The 20,184-nt window shown below is 32.9% G+C and overlaps 1 protein-coding gene across 1 annotated transcript in view; it reads left to right on the top strand.

Moving 5' to 3' along the window:
* The window catches only part of MAP4K5 (mitogen-activated protein kinase kinase kinase kinase 5), a 106,655-nt gene that overhangs the window by 58,273 nt on the left and 28,198 nt on the right, over window positions 1–20,184 (top strand). Inside the window, exons 7-14 of the mRNA XM_063088839.1 lie at window positions 1,402–1,449; window positions 1,538–1,580; window positions 2,335–2,407; window positions 6,026–6,157; window positions 8,114–8,176; window positions 10,067–10,148; window positions 11,081–11,197; window positions 16,402–16,480. Of these exons, the coding sequence (XP_062944909.1) occupies window positions 1,402–1,449; window positions 1,538–1,580; window positions 2,335–2,407; window positions 6,026–6,157; window positions 8,114–8,176; window positions 10,067–10,148; window positions 11,081–11,197; window positions 16,402–16,480 (637 nt within the window). The remainder of the gene's footprint in view (window positions 1–1,401; window positions 1,450–1,537; window positions 1,581–2,334; window positions 2,408–6,025; window positions 6,158–8,113; window positions 8,177–10,066; window positions 10,149–11,080; window positions 11,198–16,401; window positions 16,481–20,184) is intronic.

Genomic DNA, 20,184 nt, shown 5'->3' with positions numbered 1-20,184 from the left:
GGTAATGTGTACTCTAAACCATACAGCAACAACTAAACACACACATTTATAGCTAATATGCCAACAAAAGGAAATAAAATTGAAACATGAAAAATACTACAAAAGAAGACAGAGAAAGACCAAAAAAAGAACAAAGGACAGATGGGACAAAAAGAAAACAAATAGCAAGATGATAGACTTAAACATAGTGCTATTGGAAATCACATTAAATATAATGTCTAACCACTCTAATTAAAAGGCAGAGATTGTCAGAATAGAAAAAAACAAGGCCTAGCTTGATGCTGCCTACAGGAAATATACTTTATAAAGAAACAAATAGATCAAAAGTAAAAAATGATTTTACCATACTAATAGTATTCAGAAGAAAGCTGGAGTGATATATATTAATATCAGACAAGGCAGAATACACAGCAAAGGCTACTACTAAAGATAAAGTCATTTCACCAGATGACATAACCTAAATGCCCCTAATAACACAACTTCAAAATACATGAAGCAAAAACTGATAGACCTTCAAGGAGAAATAGACATGTGCACAGTTATAATCAGACAGTAGTGACACCTCTCACAATAAGTGATAGAACAAATAGAAAATCAGTAAAGATATAGTGGACTGCCAACACAGTCAACCACCTTGACCTGACGTTTTAGACTGCTGTTTCCAACAACAGCAGAATATATATGATTTTCAAGTCCACATGGAACATTTACCAAGATAGACCATATTCTGGGTCATAAAATGTGGCTCAATAAATTTAAAAGGATTTAGGTCATACAAAGTATGTTCTCTGACCACAATGCAAATAAATTGAAAATCAATTAATAGAAAGATATCTGGAATTTTTCTAAGGATTTGGAAACTAAATAAAGCACTGCCAAATAACCCATGGGTCAAAGAAGAAATCAAAAGAGAAATAGTATTTTGAACCAAATGAAATGAAAACACAATATGTCAAAATTTGTTGGATGCTACTAAAGCAGTACTTAGAGGGAAATTTATAGCACTAAACACTTATATTGGAAAGGAAGAAAGCTCTCAATACCTTCACTTCTACCTTAAGAAATTAGAAAAAGATGACCAAATTAAACTCAAAATAAGCAAAGAAAGGAAATATATATATATAAAGTGAGCACAGCATAAAGAAACTTGGGGATGATGGATATGTTTATTATCTTGATATGGTGATAATGTTTTAGTAAGATATTTCTGATTTTTACCAGAAAATGAATTAGAAATGTTTAAGATATAGTAAACACTGATTAGTAAAAAGAAACTCATCTAAGTTTTTTCACTAGAAAAAAAGATATTCTAGTTTTTATTATTTAATAATAATTTAAGTAGAAAATGTAGGAGTTAGGTTTGCAGTTCTGCTAATGCATACTTTTTTTTTTTAATTTCAGGGTCTTGCCTATTTGCATACTAAAGGCAAAATGCATAGAGATATCAAAGTAAGTTCATTTCATATGTTTAAATTGCTAATTCTATCGGAAGAAATCTTATGATGCTGATTTAGTAGTACTTGTATTTTTGTTTTAGGGTGCAAACATTTTGTTGACAGACCATGGTGATGTGAAATTAGGTATGTTATTTCAAGTTCCTAAAATTTTTTCCAGAAAATTTTAGTAAAATTTTAAATGAGAATTAATATTATACAAGTTTAGCATCTATGTCAAAAGTGATTTTCCTCCTGAGACTCATTTTAAGGAAATTAATCCTAAAGATGGAAAACCCATATTCACAGAAGTACTAATCATAATATTAATTACAGTAGAAAAATGGAGACATAAGCCTAGGAATAGAAAGACTGTTAAACTGTGATAAATCTATTTATGGAATATTATTCGGTCATTAATATTTATGAAAAATATGTCAAAGTACAATTCCCTGGTGTGTTAAGTGACAAAAATGAACTATATGCATACTTAGTTTTTTTACAACCATGTTTAATAACAATAGAAGAAAGGAATTTTTAAAATAGCGCCAATATGCTAACCTTATTGTGTTGATATAAAAGGAATCCTGGTGTGTGTTTTCCCCGTCTGTTTTATTTTTTGCTTTTTTTCCAAATTAACTTCTGTGTGCATACAATAAAAATATTAACTTTGTTCTCAATAAAGTACATTTTCATTCTAGTAAAATTTCAATAAATTCTTTTCTTCTAATGGGTTTGTTATGAATCAAGCAAGAAGAGATTTAGATATTCAATTTATGTACATTCCACTAAAATTAATATCTGAATTATTGATAATGTCATGCCTAAGGGTGAAACTTAGAAATGTTGGTTGTTGTATTGAAAAGAACTAAAATTTTCTGATCTATTTTTTCCTCACCAGCTGACTTTGGTGTGGCTGCAAAAATAACAGCTACCATTGCAAAGAGAAAATCTTTCATTGGCACCCCTTATTGGTAAGACAACTGTGATTGAATTTGCATTTTCATTTCTTCATTGTTTGTGATCCATCTCAATACTTGGTAATACAAGTAATAATTGAAAGTAGGGAAACTTGCATGCTCCTTGATACTGTCATAAGTCTGACTGGGTTGGGGAACTTTGATTCTTGTTTTCATTGCCCATCTTTCCTGTTTATATAATGCTAATAATTTCTGTTGTCCCTGGGATCTTTTATTGAGGCAACTCATAGGTATGACATTTTCAAAAGAAAGATTCATATAATCTCTTGTAATTTTCTTACCCTTTCTAGGACTTCACTTCCTGATTGTTAAAATTCATACATCCTGCTTACCATTAGTCTGCACCAGCCACCGCACTCCTAGTGTATCCAACCAATTATTGACAAAATAATATTTCTAAAATACTGCTTTTGGGCTGGCCAGTTAGCTTAGTTGGTTAGAGCACTACCTTATAACACCAAGGTCACAGGTTTGGATCCCTGTACCAGCCAGCTGCCAAAAATAAATTAAAAAATAAATAAATAAAAACCACTTTTTTACTGACAGATGATCAAAATACAATAGAAAGCCTAGTAATAGACCATGATATCTGAAATAACTTAGTGAATGTTATAAAAGGTGACATTTAAAGTTTGTGTGAAAGGTTGGATTCTTTAATATGCAATGTTTGGATAATTTATCACTTGGAAAGAAATTTAAAGTATCTCCATACTTCATACCTAATGCCAGAATAAATTTTATATAGAAATAGTTAACTAAATATAAAAACGAAACCAAAATAACTATTAATAGCTATCTGCTTTAAGAGTTGAGAAAGCCTTTCTTAGTATTAAACATAAAACCTTAAAGGAAAAGACTGATAGATTTAACTACAGAAAATTTAAAACTTATATGTTCACAAGCCTAAACAAAGTTAAAAGGCCAGTGAAAAAAATAAGTAATATTGGCTAAAATATGCCAATCTAGATTTAATATATTTAATATGTAAGTTCTTATAAGTCAATAAAAAGCATATCTCATTAGAAGCAGTTATTAAAATAATATACATAAGATGTCATAAAATATGAAAAATGTTTCCCTTGATGAATGAAAACATAAATATGACATTCTTTTCTATCAAATTGGAAAATATTTGGAATAATAAGTAATACCTACTGTCACTAAATATTTGACAGTAGAAGTGGAAATGGGTAAGACAATTTTGAAGGATAATTTGGCAAAAGTGATTTTCAGAAACCATATGCAATGTTTATGTTCTTTAGTCTCAATAATTCCACTTACAGTAATTTATTAGAGAGGTATATGGATTTATATATGAAGAGCTTTATCACAATATTTTAATAATGAAAAATTGAGGGGAAATATGCAACAGGAATTAGTCAAGGAAATTATGCACACGTATTCAATTCAATGGAATAATATGCTGGTATTAAAAATGTTGTAAAAGGTGATTGGTCAACGAATAGGCTCATGACATACTGTTAATCAAAAAAGCAGTATTAAAATTAATGTATGCAATTAATATCATTTTATAAATATCTCTGTATGCGTTTAAGTAAAACTTATGGATGAAAATATGTGAAACAGTGGCTTCCTTTGGGTGGGCATGCTTAACTTGTTTTTTCCATATTTTTTAGTGTATTCCAAATTCTCTTCAGTCAACACATCACTTTTAATAACAGAAAAAGCCACAATAAATATTATTTAAATAAAAGTTAAATGAGAACATAGATGAATTAGATTACCTATAGAATTTCCTACATCACATGCCCATTTCTGTCCTCAGTCTTTTTTTATGACTGTCTTCCTTGTGAACACTCTTCTCTAGTCAAAATTGTTTGTTTCTTGTACCCTGACCGTACCAGGTGAAATACTGCTACTTTAGCTTTATTACCTTCCTAGGATACCATTTTCCTTGTTTATCATAAGTTCTGCCCATTCTTAAGAGTGGCACACAATTCTGCCTTTCTTCACCTGTGGCAGACTGATTCATCACAGTTCAGTTTCCCATTGAGCCAGGAAGTTGAACAGCGTTGGTCTGCTTGGCTTGCTAGTTAACCGCTACTAACTGATTCCGGTGGGCAGAGAAGATGAAACCAATTTGCTTTTTCTGGGCTCAGCTCAGCTTCTTTCCTTTGTATAACTTGCCTTCAGTCATCTCCATGGTGATCATTTTCTTCTCTTTACTCCAATACCCATTATTGTGTATATAGCGCTTGTATAATATAATACATCTACATGTTGGCATTTTTAGTATGCATATTTTTCATCCTTAACCAAACTTAAGTTGAGAGACAATGTATCAATATAATTTTTGTAAATGCATATGAAAGCAACTTGTACCTTGTGGTTATTCATAAACCACTCATTTACACTTCTTCACAAGGAAGACAGTGGTTATTCTATAAATTGATTAGTTTGAAAATAGTAACAAGTTTTTTAAAAATGAATATTTCCTCTGTACAATATTATCTACACTTTATAACCTCAGATGCCATCAGTATGTACGACTCACTCCCTGCAACTCCAACTCAGCTATTCATTTGACCTTCAGTCTTCTATATGTTCAACAGTTCTTTGACAATAAATCTACTTGATATCCACAAGCGTTTTATACTCAGATGAATATCTTAAATCAGCCCCTTTAAGTTCCCTCTGCCACTGCCTTTGGAAAGTTCTTTTTTTTTTTTTTTTCTTGTATTTTTTAAATAGTCCTCTAACTCATCTGCCTGACTAATTTTATTTCCTCTCACATTATCCTTCATGTTGCCATGAGTTTTAGATTAAGTTTGCCCCCATAATTAAGTTTTTACTGGGTCCTATCATTTTCATGATAAAGTCAAAACTTCCTTGTATAATCAGTAGGTCGTTCATGATTAAGCCCCTATTCTGGGGTGTATTTTCCAAATACTTTCTCAGCCTTCTCAAAGCATCTATTGTGCAGGACAATTTTTTATCATTTCCTGTTCATCACAGACTTACACTTTTGTAAATTAAAATAAAAATGAAATACTGAAAAACAGTCATGCAGTTGGACAAGAGTAGATTCTTACTGTCTGTTTCTGTACTTATCACAAACTGATAACCAGAACTGTATGGCTTCATACCAGTCTGTAGATCACGCACTGAGTAGCACTGTCCTATAGGCTCTCCAGGGGCTCCATGTGCTCTCTCTTTCTCCCTGAGTTTGCACTTGTTTCCACTGACTGAAATGTCCAGGCTCCCCACCCCACTACACTCCCTGCTAATTCATTCTTTAAGTCTCACTTATTTGGGGAACTTTTCTTTGACCTTCACAATGTTTTTGGTTTTGGTTTTGGTTGCTTTTCTTTTCCCATATTACATATCAAGATTCACAAAGCAGCAACTAAAGACAACAAGAATTTTCCTCAGAGCATCAGCATTCAGAGGAGGGGATTCAAAATTTTTAAATAATGAATTTTAAAAGAGAGTGTGTGATAATTATTTGTCTTTCCTTGCAAAGTTTCTTCTTTCCTAGTGAACACCTCTCAGCCTCCTTCCTGCTGGAAGTCTAGTGATTATAACAAGAAGTACCAGATTTCATATCATTTTAAAGAAAATAAAATTGTTATATTTATTGATTTATTCTAGGATGGCTCCAGAAGTTGCAGCGGTAGAAAAGAATGGTGGCTACAACCAACTCTGTGATATCTGGGCAGTAGGCATAACAGCAATTGAACTTGGAGAACTTCAACCACCTATGTTTGATCTTCATCCAATGAGGTGTTCTCATTATTTACAATTATGCAGGGTTTTTTTTTTTCTTTTTTGGGGGGGGGGGGTCTGGCCAGTAAGGAGATCCAAATCTGTGGCCTTGGTGTTACCAGCACCATGCTCTCCCAAGTGAGCTAACAGGCCAGACCACCCAATGCAGTTATTAATAAAGGCTTTGGGGAAAGTGAAATACTGATAATTCAGGTATTATAAGCTCATTTTTAAGTACGTCAAAGTAGTAAAGGTGTTGAAAGGGATTCAGGGGTAATCTCATCTAAAACTCACTGTATGTTATTGCTACTCTCAAAACAACATAGAGTTGTCTATACTGTTTGAAGCTTTTCCATAAAACAAATTTCCCTTAATAATCATACTGGTATATGGCCATTATCATCATTAAAAAAGTCTTTTTGAGTCTTTATTTCCATTCTTTTACCAATTGATCTTTCTTTTTTTGTCCTATGTGGAATTATAAGTAAATGATAGGATACAGATGAGATTTTTTTATATTCTCATTTGATTTTGTTTGTTTTTACTTTGTCTAGGGATAATGAAGAGGTACCTATGCTTAGTATAATTATCATTTACATTTCAGGATATATTGTCTTTGAGAAAAAAGATATTTGAGGGCTTTTGAAAAGGCTTTTTGATATTTTGATGGGAAAGATAAATTGGGCTAAAATTTAAACTTTTAAAGAAAATGGTATAAAATTAAAAAGAAATTCAATATAATGGGGAAAGTGTTCTGATATATGATCGATGATGGATTAGTATATACTACATAAGGAACTCATTCAAAGTCTGTAGGCAAAAGATAGATTGCTTATGAGCAAGTACCAGATACTAAAGAAATATGGAAAACTGTTTGACCTCACAAACAACTAAACATATACAAGTTAAAAGATGTCTGCTTTTAGCTGGAATGCCAATAAGCACAGACCTTTAGGAAAATACTTTGATGTTATTAAAGGCAATACTAAATGTTTCAGTGATTCCACTACTTAGGAAATTATACTTCAGAAATAATCCAAGAAAAGAAAAAACTACGAATTATCCAATTCAGGATAACAGAAAAAATCTAAATAATCAATAGTTAGTGAATTGTTAAGCAAATTATTTAGCAGTTAAGGGCAGCTATTACGTATGTATAAACCAAAGCAACATGGAAAATGGATTATTAGTTAAAAAAGCAAAATACAGTTATTAGCTAATGTAATTATAATAATGTAGTAATTGGTAAGCATTTAGATAAAGACTATAAAGAACAGCAGAAATTTTTAAATAATATCTTAGGATGGTGGGAATGTAAGTTTTCCTTTTCAATTTTTCATTGAATCACTTAATTTTTAACAAGAAACCTGGAAGGGGTTTTTTAGGAAGTACTGCAATAGGGCATTTTAGAACTTCCTTCTTAAATCCTCTATTCTTATACCCCAATAATTCATAGGAAAATGGATCAAAGGTGAATTCATAGACAAATTCCTCTTGCATGGCTTATGTGTAATGTGAGAATATGGGAAATTATTGTCCACAAAAGTAAATGGATCAAGAAGTAGATATAATTTGCCTACACACCCAAAATCATTGTAGAAGCTAGTCTTTGGTTAAACATACAATTAATGTTAGAGGAACATATCTCTATGTGTTACAGAATGACAAATTATATAGATGTGTGTTTATATATGTAACAGTATGGTAACAAAACCCTCCTCTAACATTTGGAAGCTTTGCTTTGTGAATAAGGGCTTATTTGAAATTTAAAGATCTTCTTTATAGCCAGGAGAAATTTTTCATATGCTCTCTAAAATATAAAAAATGAGATTTCCACATTTGAAGGCAGTTTTCATCAGTGCCTACATATGTAGTAGTCTTATATAAATTTGTTACAAAATATTCATTCTGGATTGTTAGTTGTAATAATAAAAGTATTTTGGTATTGCTCTTTAACTGAACTTTTTATTTCAGGGCTCTCTTCTTAATGTCAAAAAGTAACTTTCAGCCTCCAAAACTAAAGGACAAAACAAAATGGTGAGTTAGAAAATATATGAGAGTTGGAATTGTAGGCTATAAAGGAGATATAATGAGGATCAGAAAAATAATGGTGAATTTTAATCCAGGTTATATAAATAAAGTAAAGACGGCATACTGAAAAAAAAAGGAAAAAAAGAAAGAAAATACATGGTTATTTTTTAGAACTTTACGACTGAAAGAGACACAAGTTCAGTTCCCTTGTTTATAGATGATGAAACTGAAGCCCAGAGACCTTCAACAGTTTGCCCAAAGTTACACAGCTAATCTACTTGCAGAGTTATGACAAGGATCTAGGTTTATTTTCTGGTCAGTATTCCTTTGTAGTCCAGTGTTCTCGTAAAGTTCAGTCATTTTCTTAGCTTTTTGGAAGCTTGGGTAAGAGGTGTGGTAAGGAAAAGATTTGAAATGAATACATTAAGATTTGGAGGATTCATCTGTTTTTACTCTGTATTCCTTTACTTCCATTAATCATGTGTTGACTTTAATGGAAGGTGATATGAAAAATTTCCCAGATATCATGACACTTAAAACCAGTCTGTATTGGTTTTCTATACCTTCCTTCCATAATACTCAAGAAGATTATTACTTATTTTCATCCTAATCTCTTTTTTGTTTTACAAAGTAAAGCAGCTTGCCTATCCAAGTTTCCAAATTTTTAAATTCTGGAATTCTTCATCTAGATTACTTGGATCTCTTGAGGCTCACTGAGCACCCCAAGTTCTGTATGTATATTCATTTTTCTGGGGGGACAGTCCATAACTTATTTCAGATTCTAAGAGGCCCCTTCCCAAACAGGTTCTGTGCCACTGCTTTATGTTTCAATAGCCTGTCTTCCCATATTTTTATTTAGGATCCAGGCCATTTTATTTAGGATGATGCCAGAAATGAAAGGCAAATCACACTTGGAAATAAAGGAGTTTATATCCTACTGCTAGCTGTATTCTTTTGTACTGACAGTAATTTCTTCCTGTTCCCTGTTGCCCTTAAGTTCCTAGGCATCTGGAACTGATGGGCTTTATGGTAGGAATGACCGTATATTCATTCAACAATAAATAACCATTAGCTACAAGTGCTAAATTTACAGATTCCAGAGCAGCCATTACCACGGGAGAACCTTTACTCTGCTCAAATGCTGTCTGACTTCATGTTATCTCTGTCACAAACCATTAAATGTAATGCAGTGATTTGATTTCTCTGCAGTGAACTGCTGTGTGGTTGTTGTCATTGCTAATCACTGAGGTTATTCTTCATAGAGTTCTTGTTCAGTTTCTTCTCCAGTGGAATCTTGGCAATGGTAGAAATACCTCTTTTTGTGATTAATTAATAATCAAAACCAGATTCATTTCATTTATGTTTTCTTCCTTTCCCCACTTCAGCAGTGCAGATAACAGGAAAACCCTTCTGGTTGCTAAAATTGCTCCCTCTTTCCTAAGAAATTCTGTAGCCTTTTTAGGATTTATATTGTCTCTTACATTACCCAGCTTTCCTCCATGTCATCTAACACTTTTGGCATAGGAAAACATTTACATACTATATAAATTAGGCAGTGAGAAAAGGACATTTTGACTCCTAACATAGTACCTAGAAAAGATCATGAATCATATAAATGACACAGCCTATTTGTAGTTTTTAGTGTAATTTTTAGAGGTTGTATATTACTGTTCTGTTACCGATTGCATTTTATTTTAGAGACAAAACTGACACAGATTTTTCCGAGAAATATACTGTACTTTGGGTTTAGTTTTTTGGCTTATATAGAACTAAGAGACCAAAGAAGAAAATCATGTGTTTCAGACTTTCTAACTGCTCCTGTGTTCATTTTATTAAGTAACACCAAAAAACTAATATTAATGAAATATTTTTGTACATGTCTCTTTTTATTTGAAGGTCATCAACATTCCATAATTTTGTCAAAATAGCACTAACCAAAAACCCCAAAAAAAGACCAACTGCTGAAAGACTTCTGACTGTAAGTCAATGAAATTACAGAAGGATTACTGTAGTCATATAGTAATTTGATATCACTAGAACAAAAGTATTTAGGTTTTTAATATAAAAATGTTAGTGATGTCTTACAGTAGGGGTCAGCAAACTTTTTGTAAGGGGCCAGATAGTACGTATTTTAGACTTTATGGGCCATATAGTCTCTGTCACAACTATTCTACCATTGTAGCACTAAAAGCAGTCATAGACAGTACACACCTATGGGTATAGTTTTAATACCCAATAAAACTTTATTTACAGAAAGCGGTAACACACTAGATTTCGCCTGTGGGCTATAATTTGCTGACCCCTGCCTTAGAGAAAACTCTTTAAAATGTTGCTGTCATATAAAATTAATTGCTTTTCTTGGCTTCTTATGTAAATTTATAGAATGTTCTGTGTGTATATATGTGTGTAAAATACTTTTTATTAGAAAAAGTCAGTGGTTACAACAACCTAAGAAAGCTTTATTTAAATGTCATAATAGTTAATTATATATGTCTGTGCATTAACATAATTTTACTGAATTAAATATAAGCTAATGTACAACATACATGCTTTTTTCTTGTGTGATTATGGATTATACCATAGTATTTATTTGCATATCAGTATAATGACATGAGTAATGAATGTCATTGGTATAGCCAAAGTTATAATTTTACAACCTAATATATGTTAGATAACCTTATAGAGAGAAATTATTCATGTTCTAAACTTACCTCATGAAGGCTCTTTAGTTTTATAATATATAATATATAATTATAGAGTCTCTGAATAATATTTTTACTAATATATTTTTAGTTTATTTGTAGGCTTCCATATGCTTGTCTCTGCTAGTTACTGAATGAATAAGTGCAAATAACATTTTGTATGAGATGTAGATGTCATGAAGTTTTATTTTGTTTTGTTTTTACTTAGCATACTTTTGTTGGGCAGCCAGGTCTCTCTAGGGCCCTAGCAGTTGAACTGTTGGACAAAATGAATAATCCAGACAACCATTCACATTACACTGAAGGAGATGATGATGACTTTGAGGTAAGAAAGTGTTTGCAGTCTTATATTTGAAAACAAATGTTGAATGTGGCCTTAGAGTTTGTTTTCTGATTCATTCTTTCAACTTAGTTAAAATAGGTTTGACTACAAAGACTAACTGTAAACTATACTTATCCTGTATGTAGTTACCAATTGATACATTTTTTATTGTGGTATAATATCCATAACATAACCAGTTGATGCTTTTCTGTCTAGAACTAAGATTAGTTCTTAACATTATCTCTTTTTATTTTCTTAATTTGGTTTGTCCAGTTTTTAGTAGGTAGCCGAGATTAAAATCAGTTCTATCTGCCTCCCCCCCACCCCACCAAAATCCAGAGGTGCATTCCTATTTAGTGCTTTCCCTTCTCCCTAGACCTCAACCTGCATAGTGAGAGTTTGATCTTTCTACAGTATGTATATAAAGGACATGTGTTTCCAAGGAAATACAAGTTTTAAGAACATTGCTTTGGACTAAGAACAAAAGTTTAGCCACAGCACACGTACATATTATTTTTGACAAGAAAGAATCTTTAGGAATCCAATTAGTCATTTTTGTAGTTTCTTTTATGTAGATCATTAACTGACTACAAATAATTTTAAGATGAAATTCCCATTAGAAAATTTTATCCTTTCTAATACTTCCTTAAAACTATTATTTATTCTATAATTACATGTAGGGCTATTCATAACTATGCTTTCCTTCTCCAAAAATATTATAGAATTATTCTGAGTGTGTTATATATAACAACACACCTTGTAAATTCAGGAACAAGGGCTGCTCATTGGTGGGTTACCTATTATGCGTTCATATAACACAACTGTTTGGGGTTTTTTTCACCAATGTTTCTTTCTGTCCTTGTGTCTCTTCTTTCATGATTCCTTTTAATTTCTGTGTTTCTCTGAATGTGTCTCTTCATTTCTCATTAACCTTTATTTCCTATTATATCTTTACTTTCACTTCTGATAAGAATATAGAACTAAAGTTTACATGCTACTGATTATTGTTTATTAAAGGGAATTTTCTGTTTCATATTCTTAAATTTTAAATTATACCTTATAATTATCATATTAACTACTAACACTCATTGGGTGTTCACTGTGTGCCAAGTATTAGGCCAAACAGTTTCCATATTAACTTACCTAATAACTCAAAACAGTCGTTTGTAGTGGGTACTATTAACGTCTCCTTTTTATAAATGCGGAAATGAGGGACAAAGAATGAAAGTAATTTGCCCAAAATTATATGGCTAGTAAGTAGTGGAACCAGGATTTAGACCCAGGCAAATTCTAGGGCCTACTGGCTTAGTTAATATGCTATCATTTCCATGGATGTACTTACTAGTAGTAGTCAGGCAATCTTTAAAAACTGATGTTTGTTTCCCCATTGCTGAGTATATAGCATAATCCTGTCATGTAAGTACCCAGTGAAGATTTTGTTGAATTTTAAATGAACTTAAATTGAACATGTTAAATAAACCAGCCATAGATAGATTTTTTTCCTACTTAAACCATCACTTACAGACTTGGGATTAATAATTAAGATTTTAATCCCTCAAAGATTCAGAAATTATTAAAATCCTTGTAGCATAAATGTAGAATTGGATATTAGTTGATTCCCCAATTAGTCTTTCAGTGGTTATGTAATTAACCAAACCTCCCTTTTATTCCTCACACTATTTTTCTTTGCTTTCCAAATCCACCCTTCTTTCTGAATTCTCTATTTCTGTTTAATGATATCATCATACTTTTCGTATACCTTGAAATACAAAACCTTGTGCTAGGCAGTTGGGGCACAATGGTGTATGAGACTAACACTATCCCTGCCTTCATAAAGTTCATGGTATGATCTCAAAGGAAATTCAGAAATGCTAACAAATAATTTATAAGTGTGATAACTGTTATGGAATGGGAAATACAGGGTGCTATGGAGGCATGTTATAGGGACAGGAAAAAACTCACTGTAGAACTGACATTTAAGCTGAAAACTTGTAGGATAAATTGGAATTAAAGGAAGAAAAGCAAATATAAGTGGTGTGAGCAGAGGAAATAATAGCATGTTTGAAAGCCTGGTGATGAGAGAAGGTTGTATACTTAAGCAACTCAAGAAAACTCAATCTGGCTAGAGCAGAAAACAAGGAAGGAAGTGGTGCAAAATGAGATTACAGAGCTAGATTTAGGCTATCTCAAACCATGTTAAAAATTTGGGGGCTCTAGCCAAAGGGCAGGAGGAGTGACATAATCAGATGTGCATTTTTAAAAAGATCTCTGTTACTTTTGAATGATGATTCATTACTGAAAACCTGTTAAGAGACTACTGAAGTTATCCAGGATAAAGACAATGGTGGGTTAGACTAGAGAAAGGATAGAAAAAAGTGGATTTATCTAAGAATTTTATGAGAGAGTTGGTGATTGGGTAAAGACATGAATGAAGGTGAGGGATGAGAAAAGTATTACTAACAGATTTTGACTTAAGCAGTGGGACAGATACAGGTTGAGCATCCCAAATCCAAAGTCTGAAATGCTCCAAAATCTGAAATTTTTTGAGCACTGACATGACCCCACAAGTGGAAAATTCTACACCTGACCTCATGTGATGGATCATGTGTCTCATGCACAAAATTATTAAAAATATGTTTATAAGGTGTGTATGAAACATAAATGAATTTCATTTAGACCCGGATCCCATCCCAAGACATCTCATTATATATATGCAAATATTCCAAAATCCAAAAAAATCTGAAACACTTCTGGTCCCAAGCATTTCAAATGAGGGATACTCAACCTGTATAACCATTTACTGATAGGAGCACTAGGGTAAAATCAGTATTTGAAAGAAAAATGAGTTCAGTTTTATACTGAATAAGATGTTGCACAAGACTTCCAAATGGAGAAGTCTAGTAAGGAGTTAGATATGTGGTTATAGCTTGGGGAGAAAAGTTTGGAATAGAAATATAGGTTTGAGAGTCACTGGAATAGATGTAGGTAATGCCTTAAGGAGTAAATGTGATCACCCAAGGGATACGTGTAGAATGACAAGAGAGCCTTGGAAAGAACCCTGAGGTTTCTCCCAAAATTTAATAATCAGGTAGGCAAAGAGCAACTAGTAAAGGAGACTGATGAGGAACCTTGAAAAAAGGAAGGAGAATTTCAACAAGAACATTGCCTAGAAGTTAAGTTGAAGTAGTCTTTGGATTAGGTGGTAGTTTTGATGACATTAACAAGGATAATTTTCAAATAATGGAGGGGAAGCTAGATTGACTGGTTTGGAAGATAAGTATAGTGATTCATTTATGAAATTTGGTTGTGACAGGAGAGGTAGGATGGAGAAGTAGCTGGAGGAGAATGACTTGGAGAGGGATTTATTTATTTGTTTGTTTAATGTGGGTGGAAAAAAGCTTGAACAGGATTAAATGCTTACGAAAACAATCCAATAGATAGAAGATTCAAGAGAAGCAAGACAGGCAAAGTCCCTGAGAAGGAAGGAGAGACTGTAGAGTATGATGAGGGACTTGATCTTATATAAAGTAACACCACTTCTTTTGCATTAGAGAGGAGCATAGTGGATAGTGTAACTAGTGATTTTTGTTTTCTCTGTGAAGTGGCAAGGTCATCTCCTGAAAGTGTGAAGGGAAATGGGTATGTTTGAAGAGTGTGAAGAAGGTATGAAATAGTAATTGAGGAATATGCATGGGTTAAATGACTAGAGAAGTGTTTGTGGACAAAGTTGAGAGCTCAGGTGCGATGAATTTTCAGTGTGTTCTGCTACAACAGTGGTTGATATCCCATATGTAAACACAAAAGTAACTAGCTGAGTTCATCCATGGTTGGCATTTCGCTGTGCCAAATTTTGTGTACTAAAGGAGTGAGGCAAAGGGAATTTAGGATATTGGCAAGAGATTGCTTGAAATTATAGACTTCCAGATGAAAACTGTATAGGGAGAAAAGGGAAGATAGTGATGCTGATGGAGTGAGAAAGTAATGAATCAATGGACTTGATATTCCAGCAGAAACATTAAACAAGTATAATAGGAGTAAGTGAGAGAGTAAGTTCAAAGGATCAGAGATTTGGAGTAGAGTGTGAATTCAAATATCAGTGTTGATGACAGGGTCCAGGATGTGATCTTAGGAGTGGAGAGTGCATTGATGTATTAGAAAATGTCTTTAGAGATGAGATCAGAACACTTAACTCCAGAACAGTGGATCCAGCTGGGCTTTAAAGTCCCTTAGTGTGATGATGGATCTTGAAGTAGAGAAAAAACATATGAGCCACTTTCAGAGCTATCAGTGAAGTGAGAGTGAGTCATCAGAAATTTGGTAGATGGGTCAAGTTGAAGGCCTGGTTTTAGAAGAGCAGGAACTTATACAAAGGGATGGAAGTAGTATGCATCTCACTTGGCATACTATAATATTCTTACTCAGTCTTCCTGTATCCAATATTTCTCTGCTCCATACTCTCTTCTGTACTTAGCAGATTAATATTAAAGCTGACTCTGGTGATGCCACTCCCAGGCTGTAAAATCTCCAAAAAAAATCCCTTTTGTCAAGAAAATAAAGTCGAGAGCTCTAACCTGACATTCAGAGCCTTTGATGATCTGGCTCATCCCAGTCTGTCTTTCCAGCTTTGTCATCTCTTCACCCAGTCTTCACTGCAGCCAAATAATAACCAACTCTCATTCCCTATAACACTCCACAATTAACTTTGCTTTCTGGCATCACTTTGTTCATGTTCTTTCTGCTGTATAAAATGCTTTTCCCACATTGCTGCATATCCAAAGCCTACTTGTACTTCAAGATCCCAGATGAGATAATAGCTCTTTCATGAAGAACTTCTGTACTCCTTCAGGTCGAAGTAGTTTCTCCCTCCTCTGGGCTTTGATATTAATCCTTTTATCTTAATGAATAGCACTTACCATTTTCAAATCTTGTAAGTATTTGTGCATCATATCTTCCTAGACTATAAGCTCTTTGAGGACAAGACTTGTGTATGACTTTCTTTGATTCCCTTCAATATTTTATAGAGTATAAAAATGGAATAAGTGAATAAACTTTTAAAGTATCTTAGAGTTCATTGTATTTGTTTTGTGTTTACCCTATATATTATTAGTAGATGATCATATTTATCAATAAGTGATCATTTATTTAAAAAGAAAAAGTTTGACCTTTTGAAATTTTTTAAAGTGTGTATGTTATGCTTGTATTCACAGCCCCATGCAATTATTCGTCATACCATTAGATCTACAAACAGGAATGCCAGAGCTGAACGGACAGCTTCAGAAATTAATTGTATGTGTTTGGTATACATTTTCCATTGGTGGTTTTGGAGGGTTGAGCTGGGTGTTCTTGTATTTTTTGTGGAATAATAAAATCTCAGACTAATTGAGGCTATATACTATATACTAGATACTTCTGAAATAGGTATCGCTTCTGTGGTCTTGGTGGAATTCCATTGGCTTATAATTTTTAAATAGTTTTATTTTCTAATTATAAAGGTAATTATGCCTATTGCTGAAAATTTGCAGGAAGAAAAAATAGAAAATTAACATTGCACGTAAGCTCACCACCCAAGCCAACCCATAGTTAATATTTTGCTGAATATCTTTCATGTTTTTCCATGTATATTTTTACATGGCTTAATTTATACTATACATAAAATTTTACTTAATATAGAAATATTTTCCATATAGTAGCGTAGTTTTTATAACTTCTATGTTTAATGGTTGCAATCTGTTTCATTAGTTGATGTAGCTGGACAGTTCCCTATTGTTGGATGTTTGGGTTGGTTTAAGTTTTTTTAGTAAGATTAACACTAAAATGATTCTTTTTTAAAACAAATATTTAAAGGAAGAGCTTGATTTTTTACTTAATAAATTAATCATTGACATAAATTTATATCAATATTTGTCACTTTAGCAACATTAATTTAGAACAACAAATTTGGAAAGAAGTTTTAGTAATGGGTTTACTGACTTAAATGCGTACTTGCTTCAAGAGATTTAAAGTAATTTAGAGTAGAATAAGATATATGACTAACAAAATACAAATAACATTGTAAACCATAATAGGGAATATTTGGGCTAATTAGAATTATTGCAGATGAGCATTTTGTTTAGGTCTGAGTTTTTCTGAGCCCATGTATTTCTGGCTTTCTGGATGCAACTTTAGAAATCTAAGTCACTGGAGAGCTAGAATGTCTTTCCCATATCTATTCTTTTAATCAGGCTTTTTCATAATTCAGCCAATAATTTAATATTTAGTGTCTTTTTAGTCCCCAGGTTGCTGATGTCTTCTTATGTCGTTATCTTCTTATACAGTCTGAAATGAACTCTGTGGGCCTCGAATACCAGACAGAAAAGTGGCAAAGTTGATTTCAATCAAAAAGCTATATTCTTTATTTTATGAAGCTGTATAGTACTCCATTAATTTAATTTACCTATCTTTTCTAGTATAGCTTTTGGGCTTTGTGTCATATTTAGCAAGGCATTCTTGATTCCAAAGTTACAGAAGGATTTTCCTATTCTTGTTATTTTACAGTTTCATTTTTTAAATATTTAAATCTTATTGAATATTTGATATAAAGTATTTGGTAGAAGATATGAAATACACATTCAACTTTACTTTCTTTCCAGGTGACTATCCATTTGTCTCAATGCTATTTAAAAACTTAATCTTTCTACTCATGGATTTGATATGCCATCTTTGTTATGTACTAAATTCCCATATATATTTTAGGGCTATTTCTGCAAATTCTATTCTGTTGTATTAATATGTCTATTCATGTGCCAGTAGCATACTTTTGATTATTATATCTTTATAATATTTGTTAAAATCTGTTAGGACTAATGCTGTTCCTACTCCCAGCCACCACAGACAGATTTATACCTTGTTGCTGTTCTTTTTTATTATGATAGTTGGCTATTGTATTTTTCCCATATCTGGATCAGACTGAGAAAATAAAGAGATCTGCCTTGCCATTCATCAGGCTGGGAGGACAGAAACAAATCCAAACCCAAAGTCAACAAGAAATAATGTTTCTCCCAAGGACATTTTGCATATGTAAAGTTTCATGTAATGACCCCCTCTCTGAGTTATACTGCTTTCTTACTGAGAAACCTCACTCTCTAAAATCATAGACTCAGAAATTTTGCTGTATGAAATCATATTCATTAAACGAATCATCCAGTTCTTGCCTGGAAGATCTAAGTCACTGACACAGAGAAGCAGACTCAGTTTGTGTTCGTTATTAACAGTACCTGGCAAGATTCTGTTTATTAAATTAGGAGGGCAGTTTTGCAGGTGACAGTCTCTGAATTTTAAGCCATATAAAGATTGTTTTAGAGGAAATGCTTCTTGGACCTGTTTGAATATAAAACTGTGTGTACTATATGATTGTGAGTCTCAACTATTAGCCTGTAATAAATGTAGAAACTGGAGTTGGGGGCAGTATTCCCAGATGTGTAAGTTGCTAAGTTTTTGGTTCATTGAGAAAGAGTTAATGGGCTCCAGGGGAATTGACCTCACTGTCATTCAGGCAAAGGAAAAAAACAGAACACTTAAGGCAGAGGAAGTCTAAGAATTTTCAACTTAAGTTGGAAAATTTCATTAATCTTTTTTATCTTACCTGAAGACTGAGGGTGATAAAGGCAATGGAGATTTTGAGTAAGATGTGTTGTCTTCCAAATCTCCTTAGCAACAGGTCCAGGGAAATGAGTGTTTACATCTCTAAAGAGGTAATTGGAGATTTTTCCAGGTAGAAAGCACAAACTCAAGCAATGTTTTTTTGTGAATTTATTTGCCATTGTTAAATTGAGGTTTTTTGACAAGCTTTATCCAACCTAGAGGTAGATATGTAACTGCCAAATATAAAGCCTTTGTTGACAGAAAAACTATTTATGAAAAATTATCTGAAGTATAATATACCCATATGTTCCTCTACATCAGTATTTTTTTCTTTTTGTTTTTTGCCCTGGTGGTTGTATGGGGATCCAAGCCCCTGACCTTGGTGTTATAACACCACACTCTAATCAACTGAGCTAACCGGCCAGCCCTTACAGGTTACAATCTATGACATCAATTCAAAGTAAAAAAAAAAAAAAAAAAGATAAAGTACTGCAGTGTGAAACTTTTGTGGTTTTTGTTTTGTTTCATCAAATTTGGAAAATGGTTGACTGCTATTTCTCCAAAATTTCTGCCCCAGTGTCTCTCCTCTGCTTCAGGGACCCCTATTACATGTTAGATCACTTGGTGGTGTTTCACAGATTATTGAGGCTTTGTTCTCCCTCCCTGCTCCCCATATCCACACATAAATTTAGTTTGTTTCTTTTGTTTTTGTTTCTGTTACCCTGACTTCAGGTTCATTGATCTGTTTTTCTATAGTGTTCAGTCTGCTTAAGTCCATCCAGTGAATTTTACAAGTATTTCAGATGTGGTATTTTTCAGATCTAGGCTTTCAGTCATGTACATATATGTGTGTGTATATATGTGTGTGTGTGTGTGTGTATATATATATATATAATGCATACATACATGTACATGAGGGGTCTTCAAAAAGTTCATGAAAAGATTTGTATATCTTTTAATTCTATTTTTCCGTGAACTTTTTGAAGTACCCTTGTATATAGTTTCTATGTCTCTACTCAGATTTTTTGGCTGCTTACTTATTGTGTCTATCTTTTCTCTTAAATTCTTGAATATTTTTATAATAGCTGTTTTAAAGTCCTTATCTGCTGATTTCAATGTCTGTGTCATCTCTGGGTCTATTTCTATTAATATTTTTCCAACTGGTTCAGGTTCCTATTTTCCAGCTTTCTCACACCTAGTTGTTTTTGTTTGTTTGTTTTGTCTTTTGTATCTTGGACAATTTAATTAACACAGCATTGAACATCTGAATTTTTGGTGGGGGGGGGGGTGCTGGTTTGTACAGGGATCAAACCCTGGACCTTGGTGTTATCAGCACCGTGCTCTAACCAACTGAGCAACCGTAACCTCTA

This window comes from Cynocephalus volans, chromosome 3, assembly GCF_027409185.1.
Source record: "Cynocephalus volans isolate mCynVol1 chromosome 3, mCynVol1.pri, whole genome shotgun sequence".
NCBI classification, from domain to species: domain Eukaryota; kingdom Metazoa; phylum Chordata; class Mammalia; order Dermoptera; family Cynocephalidae; genus Cynocephalus; species Cynocephalus volans.
The sequence above is the reverse complement of the archived record's forward strand: the minus strand, read 5'-3'. Positions and strand labels throughout refer to the sequence as shown.